Consider the following 24,295-nt stretch of genomic DNA (forward strand, 5'->3'; position numbering starts at 1 on the left):
AATACCGATCTGGCCACTCTAGGTTTAATGGGGCCCCAAATGTATTTAAAACTCGGTTTTGTATGATCCTATGATAATAAGGGGGGATCGCTATCGGGAGTACCCTATATAGATATAGTAATTTCGGTAGCAAGGACATTTTCACAGCTGCCACTCGTCCCAGCCAGGAGACACATAAGGGCTGCCAGGAATTAAGCAGAGAAGAGAGTTTGGTTAGCATTGGGAGGTAATTGGAATGGAATAAATTTAGTGGGTCATTAGTCAGTTTAATCCCCAGGTAGGATATGGATGTTGTAGACCAATTGAAAGGGTAGTTTTGGCGAAGTAGCTCGAGATCGGTTTGTGGTAGTGACACATTGAGAGCCTTGGATTTCGCTTGGTTGACTTCTAACCCGGAGACCAGAGCAAACTTATCTAAGATGTGCATGAGGTTTGGTAAGGTTGTGTGTGGCGACGTGACGAATAATAATGCATCATCTGCGAAAAGGCATAATTTATGCGTGGTAGAAGCTATCTCCAGACCATGAACGTCAGGGTTTGCTCTGATCAGGGCTGCCAAGGGTTCTATTACTAGAGCAAATAATAGGGGGGATAGGGGGCAACCCTGTCTGGTTCCACGAGAGATGGGAAAGGGATTTGAGCGGAATCCTGAGTATTGTACATATGCTTGTGGATGGTTATATAAGGCATTGATCCAACCAAGGACGTTGGAGGATATAAAGAAGATAGGGCCAGGAAACTGTGTCGAATGCTTTCCTTATATCTAGGGAGAGGAGGTGCATCGGTATTTTACGTGATCGGGCTAAATGTTGCAGGAGGATTACCCGTCTAACGTCATCACTGGCTTGCCGCTTGGGTATAAAACCAACTTGGTCCTTATGTATTAGACTTCCAATAATCGGGTTAAGGCGTAGGGCTAAAATTTTGGCCAGGATCTTTATATCAACGTTTAGCAAGGAAATTGGCCTAAAGTTAGACCACACTGTATTGTCTGTGTTTGGTTTCGGAATCATAGAAATAAGTGCTGTCAATGTGTCACGACCAATGGAGGACTTTTTTTTAAGTGATACACACCTCTTCCACTCTCTTCTTACACGAGTGGTGTGACATCTATTCATGTTACTGATAAGGACACTGTTTCTATATTTCATTTTGGGACCTAATTACTATTATTTTTGTTTCACTTATTGCTTTTCACAATTTAAGTTGGTGTTTAGTGCAGCTCTATTTTGTAATTGTGGTTTATGACTATGTGTATCTCACAGCAGAGTTGCTGCTCTTGGTGAATGTGGATCATTTAGTGCAGTTTGTTTTCTATTTTTTAAACTTGAATATGCCTTAAGCAAAAATACATTTTCTCCATAGATGTAACTTATTCTAATAAAAATATATTTACTTTATTCACATTTGCCTAGTCCACAAAGCCTCTTTCAACATTTATTCAATATAATAATAATAGATTTTATTTATAGGCGCCTTTCAGAACACCCAAGGTCACCTTACAAGGATAGCAACAAATAAGTAAATAAATAAAATAAATATACATTACATAACCACTAAATTACAAAAACAATACTCTTTAACAGAGTTATGTTTTAGAAGCCAAAAACATCTATTTTTAACCAAGAAAAAGCACATCTCCGCTTCAAGTAAAACAAAGTTCCTATTGACCGGTATTTTGTGTGAAGGATCTACACAGCCAGGCACAGAGTAAAGCAGAGGAGAATCCAGTTCAAACATACTTGTGATATATTGATCACTGTATTAATCATTTTTCTTCAATTGAAAGCTGTGTGCATATAAGGCCTGTTCACTCCCATCCCAAACAGGCAGATTACTACCTCTGTCACTAGATGAAGACGTTCACCAAAAAAGCGAAGAGCCAGCAGTCTTAACTAACTAAAAACTGTTCTTATTCTGAGCTGGCTCGTGATGCATATATATGCCTTTCCAAGTCATCATATTGTTTAAAGCAGGTAAGTTAGTAAATATGATACTTTTTTTTTAAAGGTTTAGGAGCAGAGAACTTTGAAGCTGGCTTTTAATTCATTTTTCAAAAATGGTCAGCAGTGTTTACAGGCTATACTGGACAAGTCATTTTCTTGAAAAAATAAAAATGTAAAAATGTAGATGTTAAAAAAATGTGCAAGCCTTAAAAGCAGCATGTTCTTGAGGTGCAGATACCTCAAGAACATGCAGTAGTTGGTCAGGGTTCTTTCATTGAGTAACATATTTTATTTAGTAGGCAGCAAGAAAACATATCTTCAAGCTGACAGCCTGTTTTTTTTTCAAGAAAGACAGTGGCAACAGTCAAACAGCAGGGCATAATGCTCCAAATAAAAAAATAATAGGCTCTCTAAAAAAGATAATTAAAAAAAATGGTTATGACTCTAAACTCCACCCTCATTTTAATACACCTAAAGAAAGTTCTGAAAATACATGCCAGAGTTCGTAATTTTCATACAAAAATACAGTTCATTTTTTTAAATTGTAAACAATACACAAAAAAGCTAAAAGCATTTGGCCAAAAATATATAATAATGTAATACAACCACTTCTACCTGGTATGGCTAGCATGCTATCCAGACTTCAGGTTTGGTAAGGATTTCCACGTGGTATGAATTTGGATGTTAATGCAAATAAAAAAAAAATACCAGGGACAGTATTTAATTGTTTTTTTAATGATTCGCTGAAATAAGTGCATTCCAGTCTCAGGTACATATCCCAAGTAATTGCTTTATTTTATCATCCTGAAAAGTGCAATGACTCAACCAACTGGACTGGAACCTGAATACAGCAATTAAAGCGGAGTTCCACCTAAAAATTGAACTTCCACTTCAAGTACTTGTGACCCCCTGACATGCCACATTTGGCATGTCATTTTGGGGGGGTAGCTAGTTTTCACAGATATCCGGCACCCACTTCCTCTCCTGGCGCCGCGGTGCCAGAAGGAAGTTCACCTCTCCCCTTCCAATCTTCTGGGACATGTCACAGGTCCCAGAAGATTGCCCAGGCCATTCATAACATGCAGCGCGGCTCACACATGCGCAATGCGCACCCGGCTGTGAAGCCAAAGCTGGGAGCCCACACTTGCAATGCCGGCGGCGCAGAGAGGAGGGGGAGGGAAGCAAGGCTTCGAGCGACCGCATCGCTGGACCGTGGGACAGGTGAGTGTCTGTTTATTAAAAGTCAGCAGCTACACTTTTTGTAGCTGATGACTTTTAAATGGGTGGAACTCTGCTTTAAAGCCATGGCATGGACTTAGTGATGTGCAAATCCAGATTTGAGCTTTTGAAGGCACTAGTCACTGTGGGAGTGAGAAACCCTTCATCAAGCTGCAATCCAATTCATATTGAAATCCAAGGGGTAAATCAGAACGCTGCAAAATTGGACAAATGATTCTTCATCAAAAAATAATCACAAACACTCGTATCAGAATAGCATGTTTAGTGCCCCCAAAGATCTAAAGTACACAATTGTAGACGCAAGACTGGTTCTTTATCAAAGCAATAATCACAGTTCAAATACATGCATTGGTAAAATGAAAAGTGTTGTCACCCCCCCCAAGGTGTGCAAGGTGGGATGGTGTCTTCCTCTAGTCTTATTTATGGTGTCCGGATTTAAAGGTAAGTTAACATCTGATGCAGCTGGTGTGACACCAGGGGAACCGGTCAGGCTTACTATGACCACTTAAAGAGGAAGTAAACCCTAAACCCTGATGGGTTTTCATTCCCTCTTTTGCCCCTGCAAACTAAAAGCATAATGTGCCAGTATGCATCGCGTACTAGCACATTATGTGAAATGAAGCCTGCATCATCCCCACTGCAAGCAGCATCCATGTTCGCCCCTCTTCCTTCCGGGTCCGGTTAAGTCACTCCCGCACATGCACACAGGAGCCACGGAACTCGGTCGTGAAGAAACGTCACTGGTAGCCGTTTCTTCACAGCACATGCGCAGATGACATCATCCACGCAAAACACAGTAAGTATCTCCTAAACGGCGCACGTTTAGGAGATATTTACAGTACCTAAAGGTAAGCCTTATTCTAGGCTTACCTACAGGTACAACCTCTTTAATGTCTTCACCTGGTTGGCCTTTCACTACTGCATACACTAAAGACATTATGGATTGATAAGTAAATTTGTGTGTGTTTTCTCTGACCGTGGTCTGGTTCCTTGATGGATTGATGTGTGTATACATTATATGTTGGGGACTGCGGATTTTTTTTTTTTTTTTTTTAATTCTTTGTTTATATTTTTTAAATACAAAAACAAAAATCATACATTATTTAAAAATAAGAATACAAAATGTTATCATAGAAAAAATACAGAAATCCCCTTCCGGTATTAACCCTCCCACCTCCCAATCCCCCCGCCCCCCCCCCCTGTGGGTAACTACAGCTGAACAGGCCCGGTTCTATATCTCCTTCCATACTTTCCCAAGACCTAAACTCATGAATTTAACTTGTAATCTCCTCTAAGTAACTCCATGATCTCTTGAAGCTCCTCCACCCTGCCCATTTATCATTTCCATCCACCCCCTCGTCTGACTCATCTCCCGGATGATCCATGTATTCTATATTGTAAATTATGTTTATACAATGGAGCCAGTCGCGGGGGATTGGGCTCTCTGACTGCGACCATTTCCTTGATATCTGTTTTTTAGCTGCATCTAATAATATTGGGACAATGGATGATTGGTACTGCTTAATCGGCTTCTAAGTGCTGTGGAACAAACATACCCATGGATCTCCAGCTAAAGATTCCTTAGTTATTTCATTGATTAATTGTATAATTTTTTTCCAATAAGCTTTAATAACCGGGCACTCCCACCATATGTGTGCCATCGTTCCTATGTTTGTGCACCCCCTCCAACATCTATCCGTTTTATCTGGATAAAATTTACTAAGTCTGTCTGGCGTGGCATACCATCTTGCTAGGCATTTAAAATTGGTCTCCGACCGCATAATATCGGCCGAAGAACCGTGTAACATTTTCAAAATCCTATCCACTGTGAATTTACTGCATTGTGACCCCAACTCCCTTTCCCATTTTTTGATGTATGGAGGTACAGCCAGCTCTTCCTTCGAAGACAGGATTTTGTAAAGATGACAGATAGTATTATCCGGTTTATCTCTCTTGCATAACAGCTCTAATGGCCTATATTCATCCTCTCCTCTAATTGGTTTCGGAAGTTTCTCAATGAAGAGCGATAACTGCATATACCTGCATGCATCCACCACCACAAGGTCTGTCTCTGCTTTCAAATCCAAATATGGGCGTAATTTCCCCTCTATAGTTATGTCTTTTAATTGCGTGCTACTATTTTTGATCCAGTTCCCTCCCACCTCCCTCATCCCTGGTTCAAAGAACTTGTTGTCCTTGATATAAATCAAAGGCGAATTATAATTCCATTTATTATGTGCGTGTGTCAAATCCCATAATTTAAGCGTGTTGCGTGTGAGTGATGCTGTCTGAGTGCTAAGTATCCTATATTTGGGCGGATTCCAAATAATGTGACCTAAATCGGTGCTACTTAAACTGTGTTCGATATTAACCCACCTCCTATCTGGTGCTTCCTTTGACCATTCTACCACCCGTGAAAGAACCACAGAAGTGTAATATCTATTGAGGTCTGGAAGAGCCAGACCTCCTTTTTTTTTTTTCTCTAATCATAACTGAGTGAGCTATTCTTGGCTTTTTGCCACGCCAGACAAACCTTGCTATTAATCCTCGTAAGGCTCTCAAGAAGTAGTGTGGAAGAGGAATTGGCAGCATCTGGAACTTATATAATATTTTGGGGATTAACATCATTTTAGCTGCGTTAATGCGGCCAAACCAAGAAAGATGCCGCAGAGACAAACTACGTGTTTCCTGTCTAATTTCATCTAACAAGGGAATATAATTAATCAGGTACATCTTTTTCAGTGTGCTCGCCAGTTTAATACCTAAATAATTAATTTCCTTCCTCCAAGGGAAGGGGAGGGCCTTTGACAGACTCTCTTCTTCTTGTTTACCCACATTTATATTAAGGACCTCCGATTTACTCAGATTTATTTTGAAGTTTGAAATATCTCCGTACCTCCTCAGTATCCCGAGCAGATTCAGGATTGTAATTCTGGGGTTCGTTATGTAGAGCAACACATCGTCGGCGAATGCCGCAAGTTTATGTTCTTCTTGCCCTACCGTCACCCCTCTGCAATCTAAATTGTTACGTATGGTCCCCAGTAAGGGCTCCAAAGACAAAATAAATAGTAAGGGGGATAGGGGACACCCCTGCCTTGTGCCGTTCTCCATCCTAAACGACCTGGATAAGACCCCATTTACCTTGACAGAGGCCGAGGGGTGATTATATAATATTTTCACCCAGGCAATAAACCTAGGGCCAATCCCCATCGCTTCCAGAGTTTTAACCATGAACCCCCAGTCTACCCTGTCAAACACTTTTTCGGCGTCCATTGACAGGAATAGAACTGGGGGTCCCCCTGATTTAATGGACTCCAGCAGGAGCAATGTTCGTACTCCGTTGTCCCTGCCCTGTCTGCCCGGGACAAATCCAACCTGGTCTGGGTGCACCAAAATATTCATTTTATCCTTAAGTCTATTTGCCAGCACCTTTGCATAAAGTTTCATGTCAGCATTTAACAACGCTATGGGTCTATAGCTTGAACAAAGCGTGCTGTTTTTCCCCTCTTTTACGATCAACGATATGGTTGCTTGTAGGGCCTCCCCCCCATAGAGCAGTTGGGGCACAGCTCATTCCAAAAGTGACAGAGCTTAGGTACAAAGGTATGTTTATATTTTTTCAAATAGATGGTGGTAAAGCCATCGGATCCTGGGCTCTTCCCCTTTGGTGAGTTGTTCAGAGCAACATGGATTTTATCTTCTGTTATAGGTCTATCCAGAACTGATTTATCCTCTTCTGATAGCACAACCATCCCAGCCCCTTTCAGGAATTCCTCCACCTTCAAACCATCTGTTTGGTCGCACCCACCCTTTTGTCTAATGGCATACAGGGCTTCAAAAAACTTCCTGAACTCTTCTGCTATCCCTCTCATGGCAGCCACTATTTCCCCTTTTTTATTTTGTATTTTCTCGATTAAAAATTCCGGTCTCTTTTCTTTCTCAATAGCTTTGCCAGATGCTTACTTGATTTATTACCAATATCTCTCTCTTGTTATTTTAGTAAATTCCCTCCTTGCGTCCTGCTCCATACTGTCCTTTAACTCCTCCCTTTTCGACACTAACAGGCGAAAAGTGTCCTGATTTTGTCCCTTGAACTTTTTATGGTTCAGTTCTAACGCTGCAATTTCATCTAGAAGTTTTGCCCTTTTTTCTTTTCTTTTTCTCCCCTGCTCCAATGGAGATAAGGAGCCCCCTAATGTACGCCTTATGCGCTTCCCAAAGGGTAGATGGAGAGATATCTCCCGTGTCGTTAACCTTAAAGAAGAAGTCAATTTCTTCCTGTACCTTATCTGAAACTTGGGGAATTTGAGAGAAGATTTTCATTCAATTTCCACGAGAATGGTTGTCTATGCATCTCAGGGAACCTGACCCTCATTGTGACAGGGGAGTGATCTGATAGCGATGTGATCTCTATTCTAGTATCAACTACATGGTCCAATAGACTGTGATCTATCATAATGTAGTCCAGTCTTGTGTACGTCCCGTGCACAGGGGAGAAGAAGGTGAAATCTTTTACTTTAGCATGCTGCAACCTACACACATCCATCAGATGACGTTGGTGCAACCGTCTCCTTATCCTTCCTAATTGAACCTTACTTGTCCCCTGTGTCCGGGACGTACTATCTATTGAGGGCTCCAGGCAGAAATTAAAAGCCCCCGCCAGAACCACCTCCCCCTCTTTAAACTCTGTCAATTTAACCAGAACCTGTTCTAAAAAAAACAGTCGGATTTCTATTTGAGCCGTACACATTCGCTAGGGTGAGCGTTTTACTCCCGATATTGCCCTTGAGGAAGAGATAGCGCCCTTCTGGATCTGACAACCTGTTCAACAGAGTGAATTTTGCTGTTTTGGAAAATCCAATTGCTACTCCCTTAGCTCTCCTGAGGGGTGTGTCGCTATAAAACCAAAAGGGCAATTTTGGAGAATAGAGCTTAATATTTGAATACAGGGTCAAATGGGTCTCCTGGAGAAATATTATATCTGCTTGATAGCATTGGAGTTCCTTTAAAATTTTATGTCTTTTACTCGGCGAGTTCAGGCCCTTCACATTGTAAGATAGAAACTTTAACTCTGACATTATTATTCCGGAAACATTTAACCAAACTCGTCTGTCATCCAATGCACAGCTGTAACCTCCCCCGCAGGTTTAACTCCCCCCCCCCTCCATCCCACCCCCTCAGCCTTAAGCCAGCTAGTATGGGACATACCGTATCCCCACTGCGAGCTTTTTTTTTTTATTTTTGAGGGTGAGACTCCAAAGACAGCCACTAGTGTCCCTCCTACCTCCTAAAACGGAGGAAGGGGGGGCAGGAGTGACGGAGACAGACCGCCCAGCCCTATGTTTTGCCCTCCCCAGCTCCCCCTGCTCGAGAAACTGCACCCACCATCCATTGTATACCTAGTAATTGAAAACCCCCCCTCCCCCCTACACACCCCTTTGATCTTTCAGTACAATCCATAGGTAACCCACATAGAAGCCTCGCCATCAGGGGGAGAAAAGGGAAAAAAAAAGGAAGTCCCTCATTTCATTCGGTATACTCAGTTCCTTGATATCTTCTTGGGGACCACTCTTAATGTATGATGACCAGGGTGGGAATGCCCAGCTTTTCACAGAAGTCCTCAATCTCCTCCAGGACCCCCTCAGTGATCTACCACCCTCCTTCGTCACTACCAGGGATGTTGGAAACCCCCAACTATATTTTATATTGGCCCTTCTTAGTTGTTCCAGTAGCGGTCTAAGTTGCCTTCTCCGAGCCAGGGTGCCTGCTGAAAGATCTGGAAAAATCTGTAGGTCTTTGTTTTCAAAGTGGACTGGAGGGATACCCTGTAGGTTGTTCCAAATCTTCTCCTTGTCCTCAAATGCGTGGAATTTAACTATCACGTCTCGAGGAACATCTTCCCTCAAATTAGGTTTTCTAATTCTGTGGACCCTGTCAATCCTTAGTATCGCTTCGTCCTCTTGACCCAAGATAGGGTTAAAAAATGTTTTCATCTTAAACACTAAGTCCTCATTCTGTTGTTCCGGGAGAGATCTGATGCGCAGATTCTGACGTCGGCTTTGATTTTCCTGTTCTTCCAACTTGTATGACAGTGTGCGAAAATCGCTCTGCACTTTGCTTAACTGCAATTTAAGCTCCGATATCTCCTTAGCCTGATTGCCTGACGTCTCCTCCACCTCCTCAACTCTGCGCAACAGGAGACCCATATCCGTCCTCACATTTAATATTTCTGACTTTATAGCGCTTTCAAGATTTGAAAACATCTCCAACATTTCTGCCTTGGTAGGTAGTGAGACAATGTTTCTTTGGCCCTCCATCTCGCTAGTAGCGGGACCTCCTTCAAGCTCCGTGTCTTCTCTGGGCCTCTCCCCCTGACCCCCCCCTTTTGCTTCGACTGATCTTTCTTTTTGTCTTTCGTTCCCCCTTGTTTTGTATCTGTACCTGGGCTCTTTGAGCTCGTTTCCTTGAGGTATTTTTGAATTGAACTCGAGTTTAGACTCTCCCTAGGGGTCTTGGGTTCGGCTGATTTTTGGGTGCAACCTCTCATACTCAACCAAAATTTCATGCCACCTGTTGTAGAAACCAAGTGACTAAGCCTACCAGATCAGTCCCGCAGGTTTACAAAGCAACCAGCTCCCGCAACCCTCGGAAATCGCTGCACAAAACAGATGAACTCAGGGCTTGCTATTTTTATACTTAAGTGTATAAGTGTGTTATGGTTGGTTTATAGTCCAGTCCTCATATATCCCTTCTAGAGGGTTTCAAGAGCCCGACCGTGGCTGTCCTGTTTCCGGGGCTGCTAAACTTTGCTTTGTCAGGCGGGGAGTGAGGCCCACAGACAGCGCACCAACAGGGATAACGTAATCTCTCCCCTGGGCACTCAGCTCCTTGGTTTTCTTTTTTTTTTCCTTTTCCTCCCCTCCTCCTTTCTTTCTCTCCCTCCTCCTTTGTAGGCAAATCTCTATTGCATCCTTTATTGGCTCCTGTCCCCGAGGTTGTTCACCAATAGCATCAGAAAAAAAGTATAGTTCGTACCTGATGGGGATGTCTTCATGCAGCTCTATCCAACAAGATGTATATTTGATAACCTGCGGGTCCTGGGCAGTTGCTGTCTTTTCACTTCAACCTCCAGTCCTCCCTGGTGAATCCTGCTGCAATATGTGGAGAGCCGATGGCAGGGGATCCGCCGAAGGGGTGGACACTCCACCCTGTATCTAAGAGAGAGCGGAGTTTCGCTCCGAGCCCAGAGCCGGGACAGCCTGTTGCCGGTATGCTGTGTGATGATTCCCGCTTCTTATGCAGGTAAACCTCGCTCACTCCAGCCCACACTCGTCTCGGACTCCGCGCCGGGAGGGGAGGTAGTCTTCCTTTTTACGGCGGTACAAGCAGGGGGACCCGAGGCATCTCTCAGGCTCCTATCCATGGAGCGGCATTGGGCTCTCACCCCGCACCGCACATAAGCGGCCTGGGCCGTTCAGCCTGCCTCCGCTTCCTCACTCTAGCACTGCCGACAGGCCCCTCCCCCCGCTCAGACGTCTCACGTCTGCATCCTGACCGAACAGGACCGGGACTGCGGATTTTTAAAATAACAAGTGAGGATATTTCAAAGATAAATCCTCCATGGTTTACATCTGTGCACTTTAGACCCTTGGGGGTCAAAACACTATTCCTTTTACCAATACATTTGTTTGAACTGTGATTATTGCTTAAAGCGAACTTCCTCCTAAAAGCTGAACTTCCGCTTATATGATTCCTCCCCCTTGGGTGTCACATTTGGCACCTTTCTGGGGGGAGGGGGGAACAGGGAACCGTTTATGAGAGGTCCGCCACCCCACTTCGGGGAGACGGGCCGCGGCTCGTCTCCCGGAAGTTCGGCCAATTAGAAAGCTCAGCATGCGCAGTATGGAACCGGCAGTGAAGCTGAAAGGCTTCACTGCCTGGTTTCCTTGCCAGGAATGGCAGGGGCAGCACCAGGAAGTCAATCTCGGGTGCCGACATCGCGGGCTCCCTGGACAGGTAAGTGTCCTAAATAAAAAGTCAGCCACTACAGTATTTGTAGCTGCTGACTTTTACATTTTTGGCTGGACCTTCTCTTTAAGAAACAGTGTTGCATCTACAATTGTGCATTTTAGACCCTTGGAGATCATAACATTATTCACGCTATTCTGATACATGTGTTTGTGATTATCGTTTGAAGAAGAATCTATCCTGCAATTTTGCAATGTTCTGGTCTGTCCCTTGGATTCAATATGCATTGGATCACAGTTTGTAATTTATTTAACACATTTGAATTGAGGGTTTAATAAGGTTGTCCAATTTTGTTGTGCATGTAATGATATGCCCCAGAAGCTGTGACCAAAAAGGAGGAGTGAATGTAAGTGCTTTTTGACCAGCTGTAGTTAATTGGTCAAATCAAGCTGGCGAGTTTATTTCTGTTGGGGGAAAAGGTGCTGTCTGCCCATGAGTTAACTGATACTTATTTCCTTGAGAAAGATTGATGGTTGAATCAAAACTAATTGGAAGTGAACCTGGGAAACACAGTGACAACACTCAGATTGGCTCTGCATTTTTTTAAAGTCAATCTTGCATTTTTTTTCTTCTGTGCAGGCAGGACCCTTACTCAGGTGGATGCTTAAATACACTAATGTAATTTTATTTTATGGGTCCTTGATTTTAGAAAAAAATACATAATGTCCTGGGGTTTTAAATGTATTTTATGCAAGAAACGTAGATTTTGGCATGCATTTGTGAAGTTCAAAAAAAACAATGCTCCCAAATGGCCACTGAATTATTTTTATTGGACAGGGCACGGTAAAAAACTAGGATTTAGCCAAGAAATCAGGGGAGCCAAATTTAACTGTATGGGCAAATCAATTCAGTATTAAGGTGGTTGTTATGCATGAAGTTGGAAATGTACAGCTTTTTTTTTTAACCAGGGCAAACAAGATTTGATGGTAATTTCTTCTAATATATATTCAATTTCCTATGCATTTTAAACACTTCAGCTCCTGTACCTGAATACCGCTTAAGAAATAGAGACATTTTTACATTTCCACTATGGGCCATTTTTGATTTGTGATCATTTAAAAAAAACATTGTCAAGAAATAAGTAACAAAGTAATTTATACACTTTTCCTGGGGACAAATGTGGCTTTCTTTTGTAAATATTGCCTCACAAACATATTTAAAATGTCTATGTTATTTATAGACCAAAAAAAAAAAAAAAAAAGCCCAACTTGGACACCCTGATTATACAATGTCCAGCTTAAAAGGACCTGTGCGAAGTCACAAGAAACAGATGTTTGTATTCAGTCTCCAGTAACATCATTTATATTGCAAAAATCATTTCTTAAAGTGTTTGTAATCCTTAAACATAATGTCACTGGCATCCCCTCTGTTTTATCTAGCCATAATGCACTCTAAGTATTTTTTTTAACAAAGCCTCCAATTATTTTTTTTTTTTTTAGATCTTCAGGCCGGTCACGTGGCTCCCGGCCGCTCTCCTTTTCCGATCCAGGGCTACAGCAGGAGGGACCAAGATCTCCCTTTGACATCAGCCACGAGGTCATGTGACCCCATCCTGGCCGCTCAACCCCTCCCACTGTAGCTGAGATGTCCAGGATAGGCATCATTTAAAAAAAATACTTACATAGGACATTATGGCTGCATAAAATAGAGGGTATGCCAGTGACATTTTATGAAGTTTAATTTTATACAGATAGTGACAGGAGGGGGGCGGGTGAGCACACAGACAGAGATTCCGAGCTGACAGGAAGAAAAGGAGGGGGTGAGAGCAGAACTGCGGATGACGGAGGCACGTAACCTGACTTTAATGCGTGATAGGCATACATACTGAATATTTCTTTTTTCAAGCCAGGTACATTGTGAGAAACAAAACAAAAGCTAGAAAAGCAGTACAGCAAAGGATAAAGTGATGACAGGATCAAGGTAACAGGTAAGGGACAAGCAATCATAGAAGTCTCATTTTATGAAAGATGACAAGCGTAGACACAGCATTATGTATCAAGATTATTATCGAATATAATGCCTAAAGATATTCAATATCTGACTTACCTCATCAAGGATTCTTCCCTCTCTGAAAGACTGTACAATCCCTAGATAAAAGAAAGTCATAGTGACTGATTACATTAGAATTTGCTCAGTGCAGATAAGCAGCCTTCAGCATAAAATACATACTTGACTCTAATAAATTTTCTCTCAGAGATGCATATCATAATGATTTTTTTTATGATGTTCAAGAACTTAAAATGACTTGTGAGGAAAGAGGAGTTGTACATAAATAAGAAACTGTTTTTTGATAAGAAAAAGATGCAAAACAATCATCTTATCATACTCTACAGGCTTTAAGCAATTACTACATTTGCTTATATCTGTGACTTTAGTTCAAAAGACTGTACCAAATAGCAAGGGTGCGCACACACACAGTCTACTTACAGCATGTACTGTAGGAAATATACAGTACCTTGAAAAAGTTTTCATACCCCTTGAAATTTTCCAAATTTTGTCATGTTGCAACAAAAAACGTAAATGTGTTATTGGGATTTTATGTGATAGGCCAACACAAAGTGGCACATAATTGTGAAGGGGAAGGAAAATGATAAATGGTTTTCAATTTTTTTTACAAATAAATATGTAAAAAGTGTGGCGTGTATTTGTATTCAGCCCCCTTGAGTCAATGCTTTGCAGAACCACCTTTCGCTGCAATTACAGCTGCAAGTCTTTTTGGCTATGTCTCTACCAGCTTTGCACATCTAGAGAGTAAAATTTTTGCCAATTCTTCTTTGCAAAAATAGCTCAAGCTCTGTCAGATTGGATGTAGAGCTTCTGTGAACAGCAATTTTCAAGTCCTGCCGCAGATTCTCAATTGGATTTAGGTCTGGACTTTGACTGAGCCATTCTAACACATGCTTTGATCCAAACCATTCCATTGCAGCTCCGGCTGTATGTTTAGGGTCGTCCTGCTAGAAGGTGAACCTCCACCCCAGTTTCAAGTCTTTTGCAGACTCTAACATGTCTTCTTCCAAGATTGCATACAATAAATAACAATACAATATTATATTGCGCACCAGTGTGTGGCACCTATAAACATAATGGTGAAAAACACATTATGTCCATCAAACTAAATTGAATAAACACATGAAAGGATCCAAATACATGTAAATAGACTTAAAGTGAAATAGTTTGTATAAATTGAAAAAATTAATGTTCAGTCTTTGAGGGAAAATCCTTCATAAAGATAGGTAATAAACTCCTCAGGAAGCACACAGCCAAGACAGAGTCACCATCCGATGTGTGACCACCACCAACAAAGGAATTAAGGTACTCTTACCAAATGGTGTGGGCTACCCGCCAGCAGCAAGGAGCCGAACAAGCAGAACTGGAAGATTTGGGCGTCAAAGGAACCGATATGTAGAATGGGCACCCATACAGGTCCAACATCCAGACATCACCAGAACCAACATACCGGATGAACAGCAGTACAGGACCGACATCCAGGAACTCATAAGCCCCACCACTCAGCAAGAAAGAGTCATATGAAAAAAAAAAAAAAAAAAATCGCCACATAGCATAAAATCCTTGACTAAAAATTTATTGAATAGGATATTGCACTTATCTCAATATGGGTAATACAGACACTGTATATGGTGTTATCACAGAGACAGAAGTAGAACTCAGTAAATGGAGCCAGCACAATAAGTCCTGTGCTATGGAATTGGATCCTGTGACGCCCATATCTTCCAGTTTTGCTTGTTTGGCTCCTTTCTGCTGGCAGGTAGCCCATACCATTTGGTAAGAGTACCCCAATACCTTTGTTGGTGGTGGTTGCAAATCGGATGGTGTCTATGTCTTAGCTGTGTGCTTATCGAGGAGTTTTTTATCTATATGAATGATTTTCCCTCAAAGGCTGAATATTAATTTTTTCACTTTATATGAACCATTTCACTTCAAGTCTATTTACACGTGTTTGGATCCTTTCCCATGTTTCTTCAATTTAGTTAGATGGACATTATGTTTTTTTCACCATTATGTTTATAGGTGCCACACACTGGCTCTCAATATAATATCGTATTGTTATTTATTGTTTGAATTTTTGCACAATCACTTAGTGCTGCACTTTATCCCACATTCCCTTATACAATTTGTCTAAATTTCAGTGGCAGCAGCTTATATACATTTTTTTGGGTGGCACAGTAATTTTTTGAAACTTTTCTTCTAAGATTGCCTGTATTTGGTTCCATCCATCATCCCATCAACTCTGACCAGCTTCCCTGTCCCTGCTGAAGAAAAGCATCCCCACATCACGATGCTGCCACCACCATGTTTTATGGTGGGGAGAGTGTGTTCATGGTGATGTGCAGTGTTTGTTTTCCGCCACACAAAGAGTTTTGCTTTTAGGCCAAAAAGTTCAATTTTGGTCTCATCTGACCAGAGCACCTTCTTCCACATGTTTACTGTGTCCCACACATGGCTTCTCGCAAACTGCAAATGCTTTTGGCTTTCTTTCAACAATGGCTTTCTTCTTGCCACTCTTCCATAAAGGCCAGATTTGTGGAATGCATGACTAATAGTAGTCCTGTTGACAGATTCTCCCACCTAAGCTGTGGATCTCTGCAGCTCCTCCAGAGTTACCACGGGCCTCTTGGCTGCTTTTTGGCTGATTAATGCTTTCCTTGCCGGGCCTGTCAGTTTAGGACGACGGCCATGTCTTGGTAGGTTTGCAGTTGTGCCATACTGTTGTTCAAAGCTTGGGATATTTTATTATAACCTAACACTGCTTTAAACTTCTCCACAACTTTATCCCTGACCTGTCTGGTGTGTTACTTGGCCATCATGATGCGGTTTGTTCACTAAGGTTCTCTAAGAAACCTCTGAGGGCTTCACAGAACAAATGCATATATACAGAGATTAACTTACACACAGGTGGACTCTATTTACTAATTAGATGACTTCTGAAGGCAATTGGTTCCACTAGATTTTAGTTAGGGGTATCAGTAAAGAGGGCTGAATACAAATGCACGTCACACTTTTCACATATTTATTTGTAAAAAAATGTGAAAACCATTTATCATTCAACTTCACAATTATGTGCCACTTTGTGTTGGTCCATCAAATCCCAATAAACATGACAAAATGTGCAAATTTCAGGGCCCTGTATATATATATATATATATATATATATATACACACACAGTATATTATACACACACACATACAATAAATCCTACACAACCCGGTTAGTATAAAATATATTTATTTCACAGGCATAAGGTAAAGATAAAATAAAAGCATGCTTTCTGATTTCTAACTAGAGGTGGAACTTAAAGTGGTTGTAAAGTCAGAATAATAAATAACGGACATCCCCTCTGTTGTAGCAAGATGAAAAGTACTGTGTTGGTTTTTTAAAAAACTATAATCCTTAATATCTTCTTTCACAGCCCCGCTGTGCTGTCACATGTCCTCCCTCAGCTCTGCTTCCCCGATCTAAGGAGTGCAGCTGGAGGGGCTGAGATTCCCCTCTGACGTCAGCCAGCCAGCAGAGAAAGGTCAGGTGACCGCACAGCGGCACTGTGCAATTAGATATGTAGGATTATAATAATAATTAAAAAAAAAAGATAGACAGTATATCTTCCTACAAAAGAGGGACTGTCAGTTAAAAATCTGACTCTACAGCCACAGGTGAAAAAGCAGGAAGGGAGGGGTGGGTTTGGAGATCGGTTTTCACACACAGACTGGGAACTGACAGGCAGGGATGGAGGGGGAGACTCTGAACACAGCGTGATAGAGGCATGTAAACGTACCACGGTATCAGGCATCAGCACCCATGATTACTATGGTCAGTACACAGAGGGGAAGACAGGTACAGGCAGGATCAACCAGGTATTTTATAACATAGAACTGGACAAATTGCACTACACAAGCACTGTGGTATTGATCATGTAAAGCAGAGATGTCCAAACTTTTTTTCAAAGAGAGCCAGATTTGATAAAGTGAACTTGCGTAAAGGCTGACCATTTTGCCTGACATTCTTTGAACCATTAAAATTTAGTCTAAATGTGTTCGTCCAAGCACCAATACACTGCCCAACAAGAATTCTCTTGCCTTTGTGGCTGTGTGTGGTGAAGAGATGAGTTTGGGCATGTTATTTGGAGATTAAAAAAAGAACTGTGAAGCAAAATAAGGGTCAGTGCCCATCAATGCAGCCTTATCATTGCCCATCTGCAGCCTCACATGTGCCATGAATGCAGCCTCACATGTGCCATGAATGCAGCCTGATTGATGCCCATCTGCAGCCCTTGAGGGGACAGGAACGGGGGCGGGACGAGCGCCAAACAGATTACACACAGGAGAATCTCCTGTTTACGTGGCGGCCTCTTTAATACAAAGTCCCGCCTCCTATGATAGAAAGAACAGTCGTCCAATGGCAGCCCAGGAGATGGGACTTACCATTACAGATGCCGCAGAGTAAACAGGAGATTCTCCTGTATGTAATCTTATGGCACATATCCCATCCCCTCTGAGGCAGGGCCGATAAATACTATATATATCTTTTGTGGCCCTGGGGGTCACAAAAGATATACATATCCAAATTACCAGGGGGGCCACATTAAACCGGGCCGGACTTTGGACATGCCTGATGTAAAGGAACATGATCAATACCATGTTTTTTTTTTAGGGTTACAACTGCTTTAATCAATTCAGTTCGAGAAGGTTTACCCCCCTTCATGACCATGCCATTTTTTGCGATGTGGCACTGCTTTACTTTAACTGACAATTGCGCAGTCGTGCAACGCTGTACACAAATAAAATAAAATTGATGTCCTTTTTTTTCCCCCCACAAATAGTTTTCTTTTGGTGGTATTTCATCACCTCTGTAGTTTTTATTTTTTGCGCTATAAACAAAAAAAGACTGATAATTTTGAAAAAAAAAAACAAAACAAAAAAAAAAAACAATATTTTTCACCTTCTGCTTTAAAACACATCCAATAACAAAAATGTAAAAAAAAAAAAAAAATCTACTTTCTTCACCAAAGTAGGCCAATATGTTTTCTGCTACATATTATTGGTAAAAAAAAAAATCCCAATAAGCGTATATGGATTGGCTTGTGCAAAATTTAGCGTCTACAAACCTATGGGATATTTTTATAGCATCTTTATTTTATTTTTTTTAATCTAAACTTTTTTATTAATAATTTGCTCTTTGAATGCATACAATAATTGCAGCTGGTAAGTAACAAAGTATACACATCATATAGATTGTATCAGGCATCCATAGAACATGAGCAATGACAGAAGGCAATACAGATATTGTGAGTTTTCAACTAAAACATCAACTAACACTTTCAATCCAATGTATTAGAACCACATTAGACATTTCTTCAACCAACAGATCATGTGGATTCTAGTGCATCATCTTTGAACATGACCTAACCCGTTTCTCATACCTCCTTCCCTCTCCCCCCCCTTTCGATATCAGTGGTGGGTCTCTAATACAGGAGTCTATCCATCACCAGTTGCGGTGGAGCAAGACTGGGATCATCTAGCCACGGCTGCCAAATGAGATCAAATTTTCTCACAGCTTTCCTGCGGCTATAAGCTAGTCGCTCCCTAAGTAGAAGTGAATTAAGATAAGTAATCCATTGTTTCCCTGTGGGGACTGTAGATGCCATTCAATATCTAGCTATAAGTTTCCTAGCCAGGTACAGCAGCCTGGTTATCATGTAATACATTCCCCTTGGGTACATCTCCTTGTCAATTGCCCCTAGTAGGTACACCAGGGGGTTCAGAGGTATCGGTATCTGAGCCAATGTAGAAATATATTGGGATACCTCCGACCAATATCGGTGGAGTTTGGGGCATCTCCAAAGTTGGTGTATAAAATCCCCCTGGTGTACTTTACATTTTGGACAATCATGGAGTTGTATAGGTGTTCTATAGGCTCTATGTAAAATAAACAATTGCAAGAGTTTATGAGATGCTGAGACAGATATTGCAGGTATTGATTCCAAAGCCATGTCCCATTGATCCTCATCTATGTCTCCAATGTCTTCCACCTACCTGGTTCTGCATTTAAAAGAGGCATGATCTTGGACAGAGGACAACAACTCCACAAACATTTTAGATATTAGTCCCTTCCGGTTGTCCGCCTGGAGGACTTCCATCAGCAAAGAAAAGGATGATACAACCAAGGAGTGTGTTTGTTGTTGTACCCGCAGGGCATGTCTAAGTTGAAGATATTTATAAAAACCCCTTGAGGTGAGCTGGAATTCTGTGCATAACTGTTCGTATGTTTTCAGGACGGTCCCCTCATAGAGTTGAGGGAATAACCATATCCCCTCCTTTTCCAGGAAGAGAACAATTCCTTGCAAATCAAGGAGTTCCGGGTACCCGGGATTGTTCCATAGAGGTGTAAAGGGTAATGGGCCTCTAATAGTCAAAGCTTTTTGGAATTCTTTCCATACATTTCTAAGGAGGTCACCGGTTGGGGCCGGAGATGGGACACTCGGTAGATCCATCTCCATATGGGAGGCAGCCTTTAGTGCGGGATAAGACATAGTCACCAATTTAACTACGGGGTCCTCACCATAGCATCTTTATTTAATTTTTTTTACTAGTACTGGCAGCGATCAGCGACATAGTAGGACTGCGAATTTGTGGGGGAAAAAATCAGACAATAAATGACACTTTTTTGGCGATCAGTGACACTAATACAGTGATCAGTGCTAAAAAACATGCACTGTCACTGTACTAATGACACTAGCAGGAAAGGGGTTAACATCAGGGGTGATCAAAGGGTTAAATGTGTCCCTAGGGAGTGCTTTCTGTGTGTGGGATGCTTTAACTGTGGGAAGACAGAGATTCGTGTTCCTGCTTAGCAGAAACACAAGATCTCTGTCTTCACTTGTCATAGAACATCGATCTGCCTTGTTTACATAGGCAGACCGCCGTTCTGCCTCTCTCGGTAATGATCGGCGGGTCCCGGCAGACATCGGGTCCAGCAGACCCGATAATTGGCTGATTTCCGGAAGAGCGAAATCATGTACCTGTACGTGATTTCACGCAGGAGAGCAACCGCCCGGCAGTACATGTACGTGGGGTGGTCGGCAATTGGTTAAAGAAACCCTGTCGCCAGGTTATTCATATTAACAAAAATCTTCCCATAGGAATATATATGCAATTAATGTATTTACACATGTTGGTTACCTGTAAAAGCCTTCCTTGTGTAGCCATTCAAATAAGACTAGAGACTGCTGCTGGGTGCCATCATCTTGGATCTGATGTCAGCAGCTCCAGCAGACTTTGAGCAGTCACTCAAGGGTCACTCTATGGCAGCCTTATTCAACCATTTTTTTTTACCCAAGAGGAACCCTTGAAATAATTATCCGGGAACCCCTACTAAGACCATCAGGCATAATTGGTAAAATGCCCCTCCCATAGGTTATCAGTGGAAAGAATTTTCCCCTTTACAATGGTGCTTAGATTGTGACTTCGACAGTCAAGCTAATATCTCAGTGGCGTGGATCCTGGAACTATCTAGACACCATTGGATGAGAGATCAATTAGCAACAGCTCAAGGAACAACTAGCAAACTCTTGAGGAACGCTATGGTTTCATGGAAACTTGGTTGGGAATGGTTGCTCTATATACCTTCAGTTCTCACCTGGAAATTACATAAAAGGTTATGAAGGGAGGGAGGTGAGGGAAAAGAAGTCGAACAGTAGATCGACTTCTGTTCAACCACAGTGGCCGCACATGAATTGAAATTCGCTGGTCCCTGCTGAGGAGCTCAGCAGCATTTGACCACAAATAGGAGTTACTGATCTGTCAATAAATGGTAACAACATCTCTAAATCATATGAGCTCTTCACACAATTTTACGGTGGAGGTCAAAATCAGTGCCCAGAAAGTAGACAGTCATTTTTTTCAACTTTCCATTTATTAAATCTTCTGCCCTTGTTGTTTTACCTTTGGATAGTAAAACTCTTTTTTTCTGCCAGTAAATACCTTATACAGCCCACTTCCTGTTTCTTGTCTGGTAAAAAGCCTAGGCTTATGACATCATGCACAGCTCTCACTCTCGTGAGAGTTTGCCAGGAAGGGAGGGGGGATGAGTCATAAGAAGGCCAATGGGAGCTGCAGGGCTGCAGAGCTGGAGGTGTGCTTCTATGTAAATCCAGGAAGTGAACAAACAGCAGCTTTAGCTACCCACAGTTAAATGGTTGAAGCCAGTGGAGAGAGATTTCTGCAGCATATTTGGCAAGTACAGAATCACAGTATATATAAAATAATATGCAAAGTGGTTGGAGGGAAGCTTCAGAATGGAAAAAATGTTTTTATTACAAATTATGTGAGCAGACTGCAGTTCCCCTTTAATGAAGAGGAAACTGGAACAGGTGGAATTTGGAGGTAGACTGGGGACAATGGAAGTTCAAAATAAGACACCAAAAATGAAAGTGGAAATTAAAACACCTTGTTATTAATCAGAAATTTTCATAAAATCCAAAAGCAGTGGAAGTAGTGCTGAGCACTGAAGGGTTATTACATGTACGTACATGTACTGGGGACTGGCTGCTGAGTTGTTAACATGGGTTGGCAACCGGTCATTGAGGCGTTAATGCACATGCTTGAGTATTGGTGGATGAGGGATTAATGCACATAAGCAGAAGAAATATAAAAGACTATGAGATGAGGTTAAAGCACACATTGGGTACTGTTGCTTTATGAGTTTATGTGAAATCTCCATTAACAGTTGTATAATATTGTAATTATGAATATCTTTCATTTAGAGTTGTATCAAAGTGGGTGTGTAATATAGCTTCCCAGACGTCCCTGTTATACAGACGATTCTGTGCCTAAGCTCACTTATCTAAACAATGGGACCCAAACCTTTTTGTTCTACAAATATTCACTTCAAAGGATCCCTCGTTTAGATATGCAATGAAGGTGGCCAGCCCGTCCTCAATACTTAACTTCCCTTCCCTGAAAATGTCATGTACCTACAAGTTAAGTATGCCGCTCAAAATAGTCTGTGCCAAGGATTTGCATTAAAGGAGGCTGACATGCAAAGTATAGGTATTGAAGATTTAGCCAATCATTAACCAGAAATAGGGAGGCCCACCAATCAGAGCCATGTCATGCCAACCAATGAGGCACCGGCCTATACTGATATACACAGACTTGATGGGAGGGGAGCGAACACGCTCTGCTGAGGGGATAATGCATATGGCCTGAGGAAAGAGCTTTGAGGAATTAACCCACATGTGGTTGGCAGTGAACAATGATGCATTAACACATAAGTAGGGTACTGGGTGCCAAGAGGTTAATGCTCATATTCTTGGGATGGGTCACTGAGGGGTTAATGTACACACGCTGGATAATCAGCATGAAGGGGTTAGGGCAAATACTCTTGAAGCCAATTGCTCAGAGGAAAAAACAAATAAGATTGCAGATAGATGAATGAGAGGTTAAACATTCATATGCTGGGGGTAGGTGGCTCAGGGTTTAGTGCTCATTCTGTTAAGCCTGACCATTCAGGAGCTAATGCATACAGTAAATATTGCAAATGGTCACCAATGGATTTCTGCACATAATCTGCTTGTATTAGAATTTGCTAGAGTGCTCTGTGTACTGGAGGAGCCATCTCATTGCTGACATCAATGCTGCTAAGTGAGTGGTGTCTGCAGAGGGCAAGATACAGAAGAAAGAACAATGTGGGGTTGATTTATTAAACCTGGAGAGTACAAAATCTGGTGCAGTTGTGCATGGTAGCCAATCAGCTTCTAACTCGTTTGTTCAATTAAGTTTTGACAAAAAAAACAAAACTTAAAGCTGATTGGTTTCTATGCAGAGCTGCACCAGATTCTGCACTCTTCAGTTTTAGTAAATCTGCCCCTGTGTGTCCAAACACACAAAACATATATAACCCCCACAACCCCAACCCCCCCCCCCCCCCCCCAGCATGCTTTGCTTACATTTTGTGTAAAAGCAGATCAAACACACAGAGGGAATTGACCTGTGTCCCTTAACGACTGGAAGATTTAACCCCCTTCAAAACCAGGCCATTTTTTGCTACTCAGCACTGTACTACTTGAAATGGCAATTGCTTGGTAATGCAACACTGTACGACGCAAATTAAATTTAAACAAACAGGTGGGGTTCTTGCGAGCCACAAGTGGACCAATGCCTCTAAGGAGTAAAACAACTATATTTAAAGCAGCAAACACTTCACCACGTTTCATTCCGTGTATTTGAATATAAATAAAATCAATTGTGCTCGCGCTAAAAATGTGAATTGAAAAAAAATATGAATATATAAAACTGAGTATAAAATATAAACTAATTGTGCAAAAATGTTAAACCATAATTAGTATGCTAATAAAAACATACATGTAAAAATATATATATATATAATGTGCAATCCTTATATATAAAATTCACAAAGTGCATCCACATAAAAGTGCAATCCTTATATAAAATGCTGAAAGTGCATCATGCATGAATATAGACCTAATTAATAAGTGCAAATCCTGTGACAATCAAGTGTCCAAACAAAATACGATCAGTAGATTCAAACTGAAACAAAGAAGTGCAAGAAAACAGTGTCCATGAATGAAGTGTTCATCAAGCTTCTCCTGAAAAGTGTCCAAATCACAACAAGCTGGATGTGCTCTCCCGTGATCCCCCACTTGTGCTTGCGCTCACCTCTATTTGTGTGACACGGTAGTTAAACAGTGTCAAAACATGCATTGGGGCCACTCCTGGGCTCACTCAGGATGCAATGATGCATGTCCAATCCTCACAGGTAAAACATCATTCATAAAAGAGAAAAAGAAAGCTCCATGGTGTAATATAGTAAGGGATTTATTTAAAGTAAAAGAAGTTCCTCCAGGAGGGTACTCACAGTATGCAGGTGCTACAGTGCACCAAACTATATAGGTGTATTTCGTTTAGCAGCGGCTCGTATGGCGTGCGGTGTGGTGTATATTCCTCTCCTTCCCTGCTGACAGCTCCGTCCTACCCCTCCCCGACGCGTATTCGGCACAGGGATCACGTGCTTTCCTCTGGGGGATATCGCCACACCGCAGGCCATA

The 24,295-nt window shown here is 41.8% G+C and overlaps 1 protein-coding gene across 2 annotated transcripts in view; it reads right to left on the reverse strand.

Annotated features, from left to right (window-relative positions):
* The window catches only part of BRCA1 (BRCA1 DNA repair associated), a 589,423-nt gene that overhangs the window by 82,412 nt on the left and 482,716 nt on the right, over positions 1–24,295 (reverse strand). For both annotated transcript variants that reach the window (XM_073608372.1, XM_073608370.1), the window contains one exon: positions 13,260–13,300. In XM_073608372.1, coding sequence (XP_073464473.1) covers positions 13,260–13,300 — 41 coding nt within the window. The remainder of the gene's footprint in view (positions 1–13,259; positions 13,301–24,295) is intronic.

The sequence above is a fragment of the Aquarana catesbeiana genome, linkage group LG12, assembly GCF_042186555.1.
Source record: "Aquarana catesbeiana isolate 2022-GZ linkage group LG12, ASM4218655v1, whole genome shotgun sequence".
NCBI lineage: Eukaryota > Metazoa > Chordata > Amphibia > Anura > Ranidae > Aquarana > Aquarana catesbeiana.